We start from the raw sequence: 14,319 nt of genomic DNA on the forward strand, positions 1-14,319 counted from the left end.
AGAGCAGATTTCTGACACCGACCCGGGGCACCCATTTATTTATAAGCTGATTTCCACACCCACACACATAGGGAGGAGGAAATCTGCCAATCCCGGCAAAAAGAAACGGACAGAGGACGTTTCTTTGCCTTTGCTCCATGCAACATCTGCAACTCAGAGTCTTTGCTGTCATTAAGCCCCACCAGCTTTAGGGTAGATTCCCTGATGGTGGACAAACGTACCAGCAAGGGAATAAATGCTTCACAATGTAATGGATATCCATGGGTATTTACCTACTATGTCGTCATATGCAGGACGAATTCGTAACCTCAGCTTGGATCTCTGGGAGGGGCTCCGTGATGCTGAAGCTGCTAATGGATTGCTGGAAAGTTCATGCATTCAGAGCTGGGACATTTGGAATACTGATATCTGATCCCGCCGGAGCGCCTTGGTGTTGAAGCTCGATTTGTTTTCATCCTTCAACTTTACATTTTGAACATCCGCCTTTAAAGGTGGTGTTTTTGAGTCCAACTGGATTTTACACGTAGGACTCAGACAGATGTGACCTACAGAACCGTAAGAAGATTTAACACTCAAATACTTTCCAGAAAAAACAGTTTCGCAGACTGGAAAACCTGACTAGAAAAGGTAGGAATAAAAAAAAGTATTATAACATTTTTTAGCAAACTCTCCAATACATTTTGTGTCTAGAACTCTATTGATCTGTGTTTTGAAACAAATATTTATAAATAATTCATTTACAAATACAAAATAATACAATTAAGAATATATATTATCATGAGCCATTAAGGTTTGGCATACTACGACAAAGCTGCTAATGAGTGAAACATGTGAGTAGCTGTAGTTTTCCTTCCACCTGCTGTTTAAAATGTTAAACCTCTCTACCTACTTTGTTCAAACTCTTCTTTGGTGAATCGTCACCTGTAGGCCCTCTCACCATGGAGCACTCCCCCTCTATGCACCTGTCAGCGGTGGATGGACAGGACATGGAGGACCAGCGGCCCCTCCTCCCCAACAGGGTGCTTCCCCCCCCTCAGGCCTGCTCTCCTCAGTGTGGGATACACCACACAGTCCAACCGTCAGCTGATCACACCGTGTGGCTGGACAGAACCCAGGCCATGGCCACCACTCCGTTGTACAACGGCCGTCTTTATGTGACCTCTTCACCTCGCGCCAACAAGAAGGGACAGAAAGGCAAAGAGAAGAAATGTCAGAAAAAGTCACCAGGAACTAAACAGACCCCAGCTCACAAGGAGTGTAATAATCAGTGCAAAGCCAACAACTCAGAAGCTCAGAGACTCCTGGAGAAAGTCACCTCTTTCTCCAACGTCCCATGTTCATTACCCCTTCAGAGCCCCCGCAGACCACACTTATGGTCTTATGTAGAGAGCAGAGGGCGTCGCTCCTCGGGCAGCGTTTCCTTGGAGATGCACGACCGCCAGACTCTCCCAGAGATCATCATCACCAGCAAAGATGACGACTTTGAGCTGCAAAATGAGACGTTCCAGCATGGCCAGGAGCCAACTGAGGGCAGAGGCCTGCTGCCAGGAGCAGAGGGTCCCGCTCCGGACCCCGAAACCAGTTTCCCAGACCAGCCCAAAGCACAAGGAGGAGAGCAAAGACGACTCGTACTGGAAGACCCACAACATCGGCTGGCGGCTGGTGCACCGGAGGGCTCTGTTCCTGAGGAGGCAGAGGCTGAACGACTGCGCGCTGGCAGTGGGGCTGTTCGGGATGTTGCTCATGGTGATGGAGACAGAGCTCTCCTGGAGCATCTACAGCAAGGTCAGGAAAACAGGAAATCCTCACTAAGACCCTGAGAAATCCTTTAATAAATACAAATGTAAAAGTCGAAAACAAATCAAAAATCACACTGCACAAGTGTAGTCAACATCTCTTCTGAAAACAGATCAGTTTAATCAATTTTTTTCTTAAAAAAAGAAAAAAAGAAAAACCTCCAGATTTTGTTTTGTTCTGTATCACAATTCTGAGTATGAGAATTGATCTCTTAACAACTGCAGGAAAATGCACACTGTGCCATAAAATCATGTTGTGGATAATCTAAATGTATGTTAGATTAAAAGGTTACAGAGGATCAGTGAGGCCATTTCATAGATTGAGTTTTGTAAAGACAGCTTGACAATGATGTTGTGTGTGTGTGTGTGTGTGTGTGTGTGTGTGTGTGTGTGTGTGTGTGTGTGTGTGTGTGTGTGTGTGTGTGTGTGTGGTGTGTGTGTGTGTGTGTGTGTGTGTGTGTGTGTGCGTGTGCGTGTGCGTGTGCGTGTGCGTGTGCGTGTGTGTGTGTGTGTGTGTGTCTTTCACAGAGCTCCATCTACTCGCTCGCACTTAAGTCCATCATCAGTTTGTCTACGATCATCCTGCTGGGCCTCATCATAGCGTATCACTGCTGTGAGATACAGGTAACTTGTTGATTCTTAATTTTGCATCAGGTTTTTTTTCTTCAAACTTTCTCACATTTAAAGGTGGGGTATGTCATTTTGGAGAAACCAGCTCGAGTGCGCTAGAATTTGAAAGTACACAACCGGAAAAAATCTGCCCCTTCCTTCAGACTTCCTTACAGAGCCCCTCCTCCAACACACACGAACGCGCACATGACCAATGAGGGCACGTGATAAGTCTGTGCACAGATGGAAGGCTGTCAGGCAGGTAGGCCATCCAGTTATTTTAGCCGGGCCGGCTCAGATGATTGGTCGTGCTTTTTACAGTACTACGGCTTCCACAGATGAATTAATTTATGTACTTTATTGTCAAAGCATTTAATATATTCATTGCTATCGGGATGTTAGGAGCATTCCATGGAATATAACAAAAAGTGTTTCTGAAATAAATGACATACCCCACCTTTAAATGATTATTTTAAAAACTCTGTGGCACAATGCTCCTACAGATTGTTCTTCTTAGATAGTCATTTCTCGCTGTACTAAAACCGGTCCAATTGAAAGGAACTAAAGTTTCCCAACCTTTAAGTCTGGTGGCCTTATAACATCTTTTAATAATCCACCTATGCCCTCAATCTCAGCAAACCAGGAAGTTATTTCTCATACTCACGCTGTTCCATCTGAATGACTTGAATGCTATATTTTACAAAGAGAAAGCAAAAATTACCATTATGAGTTAGAAACGTTTTGTAACTCAAAATGGTGAAGTTTTAAAAGAGCAGAATAACCTTAAGTGACATTAATCTAAATTGATTTTATTTCAACATGCAGTTCCCTCTTGAACTCTGTATTGATATAATTTCTACATATGCACTTCCTGTGACGAGTCCCCAGACTAAGATGTGTCAAATCAGTGAAGTTCCCATGTAATCGTTGTAGGGGCGAAAAAAAGGTCTTCCATAGAATATTGGTTTGTCACATACAGATGGAAAACCTAAGCCTGTTGCACTAAATGTGTGATAAAAAAACAAAACAACAGAATTATCATCACAAAAACAAATCTGCTTCCACTGTTTCTAATCCCCCAGCTGTTCACCTGTGACCCCACTATCTAGGTCACATGACCACGGTGAAGGCACACATCAAGATTGGCTACAGCCGTCTCTTTTGTCCAGTTTAATCTTGGTTCACTTTAATTGACTCTTCCCACCTCTCCGGTAGCTCTATGTTCACGACATTGGTGCAGAGGATTGGTGGATTGCCCTGACGACTGACCGTGTGGCTCTGGTAGCCCTGGAGCTGTCGGTGGTGGTCATTCATCCCTATCCAGTGGGGCTGATGGCATACTTCCAGCAGACCTTCCAGCACACCCCCGCCCGCCTGTCGCTGTCGGAGACGGAGCTGGAGATCATCCTGGCTCTGCCCATGTTCCTCAGGCTCTACCTGCTGGGCCGCGCCATGATGCTGCACAGCCGCCTCTTCACTGACACCGCATCCCGCAGCATTGGAGCGCTCAATAAGGTGAGAGGTCGCCCCGCAGGATCTGGATTCAGCTGAGTATTGTACTTTAAAGGTCACCTATTATGCAAAATCCACTTTTTCATGTATTTTATACATAAACATGTGTCCCCCTCTGTGTAAAGAGATTCTGAACGTTTCAGGAAAAAAGATTTGCTCACTTTTTGTCCTGATCCATTTCTATAAAAACCTGTCTGAAAATGAGCTGATCAGGTTTTGGTCACTTTATGATGTCATAACGTTTTTTTGGCTTGTGTAACCATTAGCCAATCACCAACCAAGGTAACACCCGCCCACCTTATCACCTGAATCTCCTCCTAGAGCACCATTATGTTCTTTTTAACCAAATCTCTCTCAGAGGGGCGTGGGGAGGGGCTCCTTATTTTCATCTAAAGTAAGAGACAGAGAATCAGCACTTTTGAAACAGGGCTGAAACAGAGGGGATTATGGGATGCTGCAATGATCTGTTTGGTATTTTGAGCCAAACACTTCAGAGACATGTTTTGTATATATCTGAGACTTATAATATATTGATGAAAAACAGTATAATAGGGGACCTTTAAAATCAACTTTCTCATGATTGTACAAACTGGTAAACTAAGGCATTTGATACATGGCATGTTAAAGTTTATATGTTGGACAGTGCTTACGGCTGTGCTTCCTCTTTGAACATCTCATCTGCTGCAAATCTGTTTATGTCTTATGTCCAGGTGGGCCGAGGGTTCTGTAGAGGTGTGCCAATTGAGGTGTGGCTATCACAGTTTCGCTCCCATGAATCCCAGTGGTTCCACATGCTGGTTTATGTCCCTCACTGGCTCTCCTTTGCTTGTCTGCTCTCTTTTCCACAGTTGGTTGTATGCACCCGGCTAATCCCTTCCCCTATAAATGCTATTTAAGAGTGATGAAAATGACCTCTGTCTCCTCACCGCAATGCCAAACCTACCATCCATGTATCAAGCCAGATTGAGAACAAGTGTTCTTATCCCTCATCTCCTCTGTATTATATAATCATAATCTGACAGGTGCTATCCTAAATAGTCTGGCTAAGTAGGCCCCTATTTTCAAAATCGTGACGCAAATGCATCCCGTCTGTGATCTTTAGATACACTTCAACACCCGGTTTGTGGGGAAAACACTGATGACAACCTACCCCGGGACGGTGCTGATGATATTCAGCGTGTCTCTGTGGATCGTGGCAGCGTGGGGCTTACATGTCTGTGAGAGGTGAGTGATGATATATGCTGAGTCTGTCTGTAGGTGCTGAAGGCCTTCATATTTCATTACCATCAAATATAAGCAGATATAGCACACACAGTATTACTTAAATGTTTGTACTGCAGCCAACAAATCAACGTTTCACTCTGCCGTATTTTATGTTTACTGGCTGGATGACACTGACAAGATCAAATGTCTCCTGATGTTGTTGTTTTTTTCATAATATAACGGTTTTTTCCAAAGATGTAAAACAAAGGGAAGAAAACTGACAATAATATAGGAAAAAACGTTGTAATGTGGTGGGCATTAGCACATGGCAACAATCAAGGAATTAATCAAATGTATATCCACTTAAAGGTCACCTATTATGCTAAATCCACTTTTGTATGTCTTTTATACATAAATATGTGTCACAGAATCAGCACTTTTGAAACAGAGCTGAAACCGAGGGGTTTATGGGATGCTACAATGCATGATCCGTTTGGTATTTCAAGCAAAACCCTTCAGAGACATGTATTGTTTATATCTGAGACCTATAATATATTGTTCGAAAAGAGCATAATAGGGGACCTTTAAGCTTTCTCAGAATTGTTCTATAATAGATCATTGTTAATACAACACAATGTTGTTGATGTTTAATCATCACAGCATCTTTTCACATGCAACAATTTTCATCATATGTTCCTTCTTACATTATCAGCGTAGGAAAACGTTTGAGCTTCTTTCCAACATAATCAACCAGAAATATCTCCAGGGGCCTCTACTACGAAGCTGGTTCAACCTAACCTGGATATGTTTGAGTTAGCCGGTTGGCCTAATCCAAAACATACGCGCTCTCGCTAAACTGTACTACGACGCTGGTTATCAAGTGGATCGCTCAAGCCAGCCATTTCCTATCTAGTTAGGTGCGCGTTCACATGAAAGGGGTGGTATCTGGAGCATTCGACCAATCACAAACATGGAGAAGCGTACTGACAGCGCAGCGTCATACATCCTGAATGAAAAGTCAACTATAATACTAGTCAAAAATGAAGAAGTTAAACTTTAAACATTCATGACTTAAACACTTTATCCAGGATAAAAGCCACATAGTCTGCACCTGCAAGGTGAATACAGCTGGCAAAAGAAAAAGCGTTTGAATGCGTACATTAACAGGTTTAAGACACGATCTGACTTTAATTACATTTGTCTCGAGTGTTTCGTCAACTTAATGTGTTGCTTAAAATAATACTTCTGCATACAGTAGGCCTATGTGACACTGTGAGTGTTGCACGGCCAGATACGGCTCAGCTGACTCAGATAAGAAAATATATGATAGGCCTACATTATGAAGTGATATGCCGCGGACTGTACTTAATGTTACTTTGATCCGGTTACTTATGTTGTGGCAGATATTTAAGTAAGCTTTCTTAACGCTAATGTTATAATAGTCAGATTGCTCTGAAGATGGGAGGTGATATTCTATTAATGTTCACGTTCACACAGTCGGTGATTTTTGCCGGCCGTCTTTCCTGCGACGGCAGCTTTTCTGCATTTCCTTTCTCCTGTAATACGACTTGATCGCTTTAAACTCCGCACACTGAGCTCTGATTGGTCAGCAGGCGGTGCTTTCACTGAGTTGAGCTCTTAGCCTGCAACCTAACCTGGTCCCGACCAGGTTAGCCGCACAGCATAAGTTACCATGGAGATCTAGCCTGCTAAAAAGAGAACCAGCTTCGTAGGACCGGAAAGCCGGAGTTTTCCCTGAATTTAGCCGCTAAGCGAAAATCCTGCTTCGTAGTACCCCCTGATGTTGACTGGATAATAAATATTGGTTTGTGTATCTGTTGTGGGTACAGGCAAACAATCCTCAGTGATGTAAAGGTGGAGCAGTCATTCATTATTCAGCTACAGCAGTCAGATAATCAGCATCAGAAAATGACTCAATTAAGCCATGGAAGATTTTATAACATTAATGATATAATATTCTTGTTATTCCTAAAGACATCACAACTACAGGGACCTGAGCAGCAACTACATGGAGGCTCTGTGGATGGTCTCCGTCACCTTCTTGTCCATCGGTTATGGAGACGTGGTGCCTCACACATACTGCGGTCGCAGCATCTGCCTCCTCACTGGGATCATGGTGAGCGGACAGTTTCTCCTATAATAAGTGAAAGGCAGATTCTGACACATCATTATATTAACTGTGTGATGCTCACAGGGAGCCGGCTGCACGGTGCTGGTGGTGGCTGTGGTCGCCAGGAAGCTGGAGCTGACCAGAGCGGAGAAACATGTCCACAACTTCATGATGGACTCCCACATCTCCAAGAGGGTAAACAGTGCAGCTTTGTTTTACTGTCATGTAATGAAATAATCCCACTAGTGAGTGAGATTCTGCAACACACATTTTTTGTTGTCTTGTAAAAGTTTAGTTTGCAGTTTTCTCTTCGCACACCAGATAGCACATTTAAACTTATTTTACAACATTCAGAACTTTGTGTGCACTGTTAACAATATTCTATTTATTTCCCTTTTATTGACATCCAAATATCCCTTGAGCAAGTAAAAAGCTGTGAGTGGTGTGAAATTAGTTTAATTTGCTTCAGTATGAATCAATACAAATTGTTTACAGCATGGAAATGATTACAAAACGCCTAAAACCATCGTGGAAAAATAGAATAATAATCTCTCCCAACAGGCAGGTTTATGTTTTACTTGTGAGGTGAACAGGGGCCTATACTACGAATCTAGTTCAACCTAACCTGGATATGTTTGAGTTAGCCGGTTGGCCTAATCCAAAACATACGCGCTCTCGCTAAACTGTACTACGACGCGGGTTATCAAGTGGATCGCTCAAGCCAGCCGTTTCCTATCTAGTTAGGTGCGCGTTCACATGAAAGGGGTGGTATTTGGAGCATTCGACCAATCAGAAACATGGAGAAGCGTACTGACAGCGCAGCGTCATACTTCCTGAATGAAAAGTGAACTTTAATACTAGTCAAAAATGAAGAAGTTAAACTTTAAACATCCATGACTTAAACACTTTATCCAGGATAAAAGCCACATAGTCTGCACCTGCAAGGTGATTACAGCTGGCAAAAGAAAAAGTGTTTGAATGCGTACATTAACAGGTTTATGATATCACTGCCCGTCCAAGACACGATCTGACTTTAATTACATTTGTCTCGAGTGTTTCGTCAGCTTAATGTGTTGCTTAAAATAATACTTCTGCATACAGTATGTGACACTGTGAGTGTTGCACGGCCAGATACGGCTCAGCTGACTCAGATAAGGAGATATGATACATTATGAAGTGATATGCCGCGGACTGTACTTAATGTTACTCTGATCCGGTTACTTAGGCCTATGTTGTGGCAGATATTTAAGTAAGCTTTCTTAACGCTAATGTTATAATAGTCAGATTGCTCTGAAGATGGGAGGTGATATTCTATTAATGTTCACGTTCACACAGTCGGTGATTTTTGCCAGCCGTCTTTCCTGCGACGGCAGCTTTTCTGTATTTCCTTTCTCCTGTAATATGACTTGATCGCTTTAAACTCCGCACACTGAGCTCTGATTGGTCAGCAGGCGGTGCTTTCACTGAGTTGAGCTCTTAGCCTGCAACCTAACCTGGTCCCGACCAGGTTAGCCGCTTAGCATAAGTTACCATGGAGATCTAGCCTGCTAAAAAGAGAACCAGCTTCGTAGGACCGGAAAGCCGGAGTTTTCCCTGAATTTAGCCGGCTAAGCGAAAATCCTGCTTCGTAGTATACCCCCCAGGTTTGAATGTGCATCTGATTTAAAGACGTTATGTTGGTGTTGTTTAGCATACAGTAAATAACAGCACTTTCAGGTCCTGTGCATTAACATAAAATAACTCCTGAGTGATTTTCTACATCCTTTCACAAGATAAAAATTGCCGCAGCAAATGTGCTGAGAGAGACTTGGCTCATCTACAAACACACTAAGCTGTCAAGAGAAAGAGACCAGTCCAGAGTCCGCGTGCACCAGAGGAAGCTGCTGCTGGCCATCCACCAGTAAGACTCTCTCCGTCTCTGAGACCTGCCTTTGCACTTTATCTCCCACTTGCTATATGTTTGGTAATAATTATAGAAACTTGTATATATTTGTATCAATACATTACATTGGTGCCTTTATTTTACTATGAAATGCCATTAGTTTTATTCTGATGAACAGAACGTATAAAAGTGCCATAAAAATGTCATAGATAGATTATGGTATAGTATTTTGTTTAACAAAGGTAATGCAAAAAAAGTCACACTTTATTATCCCACTGAGGATTATTAAACAAAGTCATAGTATGTCATAAATATTAGTCGTTAATGTAAAAATAATGAAAAGGTATTTAATAATAATTTCATAGAAAGCCATTGTATAATATTTTCAAAAAGTAAAAGCATATAGTTTGTGTGTAATATAAACATAAAATTACATTTCTTCAAAAGTTATACTTAAGTATGCCATAGATATTTCATAGAATAGTCATGGTCCTTAGAGAAAAGCTAAGGAAAGTATTTTTAAAAAGCCATTAAAAAACATAGTATACTATACCATAAAGTAACAGTCCATTAAAAAAGTAATATTCAAAAAGTGATTAATTGCATGTTTTTCTAATATCCGAGTTGACGATTATTCAGAAATCAATCTACTCATAAAGCTATTTCTAATGATATGATTAGCTGGATATGATGATAGTAAAAAACTCTTAAGATAAGATAATAAGATAATTCTATTATAAAATAAGTATTGTTTAACTGTCCTTATTGCACCTAAATCTGAATATGCGTGTGTCCAGGCTGCGGCGAGTGAAGGTAGAGAAGAGGATTCTTGCAGATCAGGGAAACACACTTGTGGATCTGAGCAAGGTGAGAGAGGCAAGTGAACGTATCGTCTTTCAAAGTAGCATCTATTATTCGCCTGACGCCTTTTCTTTCTCTTCTCGGACATCTACCCTGATGCAGATGCAAACAGTGATGTATGACATGCTGGAGGAGGTGCAGGGCTGCAGGGCGGAGCTGGACACACACATCCACAGCCTGGAGAAGAACGTGGAGGAGCTGAGGGAGGGCTTCAGGAGCCTGATGCCGCTCCTGTCCAGGACCCTGTCAACGCAGAACTCCTCCATCCGCCACCTGCTCAGGGAGAGGGAGGTGAAGGTGGAGACTGATACGGCTGAGGCGAGCGAAGAGAGCTAGAGGCTGGGGGAGGGGATGAGGAGGAAGAAAGAGGCTCCTGGAGGAGTTATTGGCCCACAGCTAACATGATCATGTTGGGACATTTTTCTTACATGGTGTCAAATGTGTGAATAACAAAGTTGAGTTTGTACAGAAGTATGTACAATTGTAGTTAAATAAGTAGCACCGTTTCTATAGCAGTAAAACCATTCGGTTGGACATTGACAATCACTCCAGATCAAGCTGCATTTTACCAAGTTGTCGGTTGTCAGAGGACGGTTTGCTCAGACCCTCGCAATGTATCAAAGGGCTTCACTTAGGGACCATAACAAATGTGTTTGAATGACAAAAAAACAACAACCTTCAACTAAAGGTAACCAGAAGGGGTAAATACTGATTAACTTCCTGATTTAGGAGCATTTCTGCACCACCCCTTTACCTCCTTGTTCATTTTTTAATATGCAAAAATATTAAATATATAATAAACGTGTCTATCGATTTTAATAGTTCTTCATTCCGATAGCTTCCATGCAATGTGACCCACAACTCCAAATCAATGCAACATTACTTGACAGAGTACACTCCTCACCACACAACACCCGAGTGCTTGGAAGTCATTTGAAAAAAAGAAAGAAAAAGAAAATGTAAAAAAAAAACCTGGAATAATGTGAATACAAAAAAAAGTGAAATTCTAAAAAAGGATGTGTCCTACTTGTCAGTGTAGTGATGCAACTGGGCATTGACCTGGTGCCACTGGCTCATGACATGGAGGCCATTGAAGAGAAACAACTATTTTCCATAAAGAAACTGCTGACTTTGCACAAACAATTCATAAACCATAGAAACCATTCATTTAGCCAAAACAATATTTTATTAAGAGAGACAGGGTTGGAGGGTGGAGTAACAGCAAAAACCTATCGTTCGACATGAACAGTGGAAAACCTCTGCTGTCCAGTCTGTCTCCAGGTCTGGTTCAGATCAGATCGTTGAGTGGTGCTGATATCAACCGGTCCATCCCCTCCTCTCCCCTTCAGCTCAGAGAGCAGCTAGTGCTGCTTCCTCCTGAATGAGCACCCTGCGAGAGGAGACAAAGAGGGTGAGACAAAAGAGAAGCTGTACAGTACAGGAATAACACAGTCATCGTTTTCACATCATGTGACTGATAAGGTTGTCCCCACTCCCCAGTGAGGAGCGATACTGGCTGATGCTACACCAGCTCAAAGAGGAAGCTTTGACAGCAGGACTGACAACAGTCTAGAGCTGAGGATGAATTCATCAAGTTAACCGCCAAACATTTTGAAACGTATCCGTTAGATTTATCTTTATACCTTGATGTAGACTGCAATTAGTGCATTGATGGAAACAAATATTCACAGCCATTTTGATAACCGAATAATTGTCAAGAATGCAGAAAAAAAAAAAGCTGTTTCCAGTTTCAAAGAGATTTCCAGCTTTTAATAATCTGATAATATTTTTGGCTTTTTAATTATTAAAACATTTGAGTCATCTTTGTTATATATTATAGACTTAAAGCTTAATTGAAAAATATCTGTTAGCCCAACACTGCAGTAGCTAAAAGGTCGCTATGTGTTCTCAGCCTTCGAAAGGAGGGAGCCAGTGGTCTAGCTCAGCCCTTCTGCAAACCGAGGTTGATCTGGCACTGGAATGAGATTGGAAGACCACGGTAAGGGAAGTCCAGTCACTTGGCAGTGCGTCAAAGAAGCTTCAAAATGTGTCCAATAAAAGCACAATTCATATCAATATCCCCTATTCAGGGCCTGAAGAGCCAGCCAAATGTCAACCTCAAAACTGTTAGAAATGTTGCCACTCATACAGCTGAGTTACAAGTTATAGCAATTTCCATCATGAGCAACAAGCTATAAACACTTGATTGCCCATCCTTCACAGTATCAGCATCTGAATCAAATAGTAAATAACTCCTGTCACATGATAACATCAATAAATGAATACTGCACAAGCTGGTGATTATACATTTTGAGTTCCTAGAGGACATATATAGTACTTCAGCAAACTAACAAATGTATGAGATATTGCTCTGCACAAAAATAAACATATTTACATCTCCTTAAAAACAAATGTTTTTTTAATTAACGTCCGAAAATGCAGGTAAATATTATATATAATATTATTGTGTAGGATGTTAATATTGCAAGTACTGACCCTCTGTGAGACGTGCTTTGCCTCCAGTGGGCTGACACAGGACTGTGGAGCAACCAACACACAGCACGACTGTCTGAGCATGGCTGAACACAGTCGTGATCTTGTAGCAACCTGGAAGAAAACAGACAGGTATTTTACTTCAAAACAAAGGCATGTTGACACATATTGACAATGCAGAAGCGGTGCTAGTCTGCTGAGGTGAATCTGCATGGAGAAAACTGTACCTGGACATTTCACATCCATGAAGTAAGAGTTGGGACTCTGTACAAGACGTTTCTTCTTGTGCGTCCTCTTCTCCTCCTCAGGGGATGGATGCAACAAGTCTTTTGCGAGCTAAATTGATAAGAAAGAGGGGAACATGAATGAAGGTTAATGGTTTGTCAATGTAAATTATTATTGTAGATAAAATAATTTCTCAGCTGAAAAGATAAACAATCTGCATTTAAATATACTCCTTTCCTGAAATAACACCTGATAACTTTAACATTAGCGGTGTTTTGTGCTGCTATACAGGCTAAGCTATGTAGGCTGCTCGGCTGGCCTACATTACTTGGATTACTATAGGCTACGTAATCACATAAATCGCGGGGTTTTCTCCATAAACGTAGGATCAATGTTACATTTATTAAGTCAACACTCTAACAACAAAGTGGGAGGATATTGCGGCTGTTAGTGTTAATCTGTCAGGGTTATACGCCCGCTCAGACCCTCCGTAGAACTGGCTCCATGTTTGCGATGTGTGCGCAGCCATCTTGTTTCACAATGCGCTCGCAATGCGCTCAAATGTGGATAAGTATTTGAGTAATTCTGGGACCAAAATACAACGAAACCCTCTGGAATCGACACTAGTCGAATCGCTAACTATTTACGTTAACATTGAGCCGTGTGGTTGCTCTCCAACACTCCATTAAATGGTATAAATGTCATTGTACACCGCCCTGTGGATACTCACTGGCATGTTGGCGAGGAAATAGCCGCTGCCGAAAAGGAGGCATTACCGGAAGCGACGGGTTGATATCGATGGTTCACTTTGAGCAGAAGCCGGATGTGACGAAGTTCTGAGCACGAAGCGGCCATATTGGTGAGGTCCAAACTCCAACCTGTTCATTATACATCCATGTGTTCACTCCGTTCTTATAATACATCCATGGTTCACTCCTATTCGTATACTACATTTAATGTAGATATGTATATATTTATCTATACAATGTAGTACATTGTATAGATAAAAATATATACTTTAGTTGATCGCATTGAAAATAATTATTTAACACTTTACATGAAACAATAATTACGAATATAACGAACATATCTGAAGGAGCAAATTTTATTTGTAAAAAAAAAAAAAAGTGGGTATAAGAAGTCACAGGTAAATAAGTACAATTTTAAAGTTATTGACTTTATTAGAGTATTTACATTTAAGCTACTGTATAATTGTTACTTCACTACATTCATAAGTTGTAACTGTGTATTTATACTGCTACTTTTACTTAAGTAAAACATCTGAGTACTTCATCCACCACTGGTGTTAAAGCACTTGTATTAAAACACACAATAAACATACAACTTGCAACAATGTATTTTTTCTTTGAGGGCCCCCCTGGTGGCAGCGGACAAACATTTTTGTAGGTATCAGATATTTAACTGAATAACCACACTAGGTTCTGGGGGTTTCAACACCTCTTTACAATATACAATATACCAACAAGCCTATATGTGTATCTAAAGTTCTGGTTCAATGTATTTATTTGTGCAGGTAATTTAACTATCCCTTCAGAGATTAACTCCAATGTAAAATATGGGGGATGGTATTAATACTGTAGTTCTAT

At 41.4% G+C, this 14,319-nt stretch overlaps 2 protein-coding genes and 1 non-coding gene across 3 annotated transcripts; 1 reads left to right on the plus strand and 2 right to left on the minus strand.

Moving 5' to 3' along the window:
- Window positions 1–311: 311 nt before the first annotated feature.
- Window positions 312–10,961, plus strand: LOC117542633 (small conductance calcium-activated potassium channel protein 1-like). The gene is given in 11 exon segments (XM_034210420.1): window positions 312–627; window positions 928–1,567; window positions 1,569–1,785; window positions 2,325–2,420; window positions 3,621–3,920; window positions 5,020–5,141; window positions 7,116–7,257; window positions 7,336–7,446; window positions 9,024–9,151; window positions 9,931–10,000; window positions 10,097–10,961. Coding segments are annotated over 10 exon segments (2,049 nt in total). The 5' UTR covers window positions 312–627; window positions 928–938; the 3' UTR covers window positions 10,331–10,961.
- A 196-nt stretch (window positions 10,962–11,157) lies between these two features.
- rps27.1 (ribosomal protein S27) lies at window positions 11,158–13,506 on the minus strand. The gene is made up of 4 exons (XM_034210421.1): window positions 13,443–13,506; window positions 12,715–12,823; window positions 12,491–12,601; window positions 11,158–11,384 (listed from the first exon to the last, which is right to left on the minus strand). The coding sequence occupies exons 1-4, from the start codon at window positions 13,446–13,448 to the stop codon at window positions 11,356–11,358; spliced, it is 255 nt and encodes an 84-aa protein (XP_034066312.1). The 5' UTR covers window positions 13,449–13,506; the 3' UTR covers window positions 11,158–11,355.
- On the minus strand, window positions 11,895–12,024 carry LOC117542694. Its single transcript, XR_004568470.1, has one exon. It is a non-coding gene; the product is annotated as a small nucleolar RNA SNORA35 (small nucleolar RNA).
- Window positions 13,507–14,319: the final 813 nt, after the last annotated feature.

This window comes from Gymnodraco acuticeps, unplaced genomic scaffold (genome assembly GCF_902827175.1).
Source record: "Gymnodraco acuticeps unplaced genomic scaffold, fGymAcu1.1, whole genome shotgun sequence".
NCBI classification, from domain to species: domain Eukaryota; kingdom Metazoa; phylum Chordata; class Actinopteri; order Perciformes; family Bathydraconidae; genus Gymnodraco; species Gymnodraco acuticeps.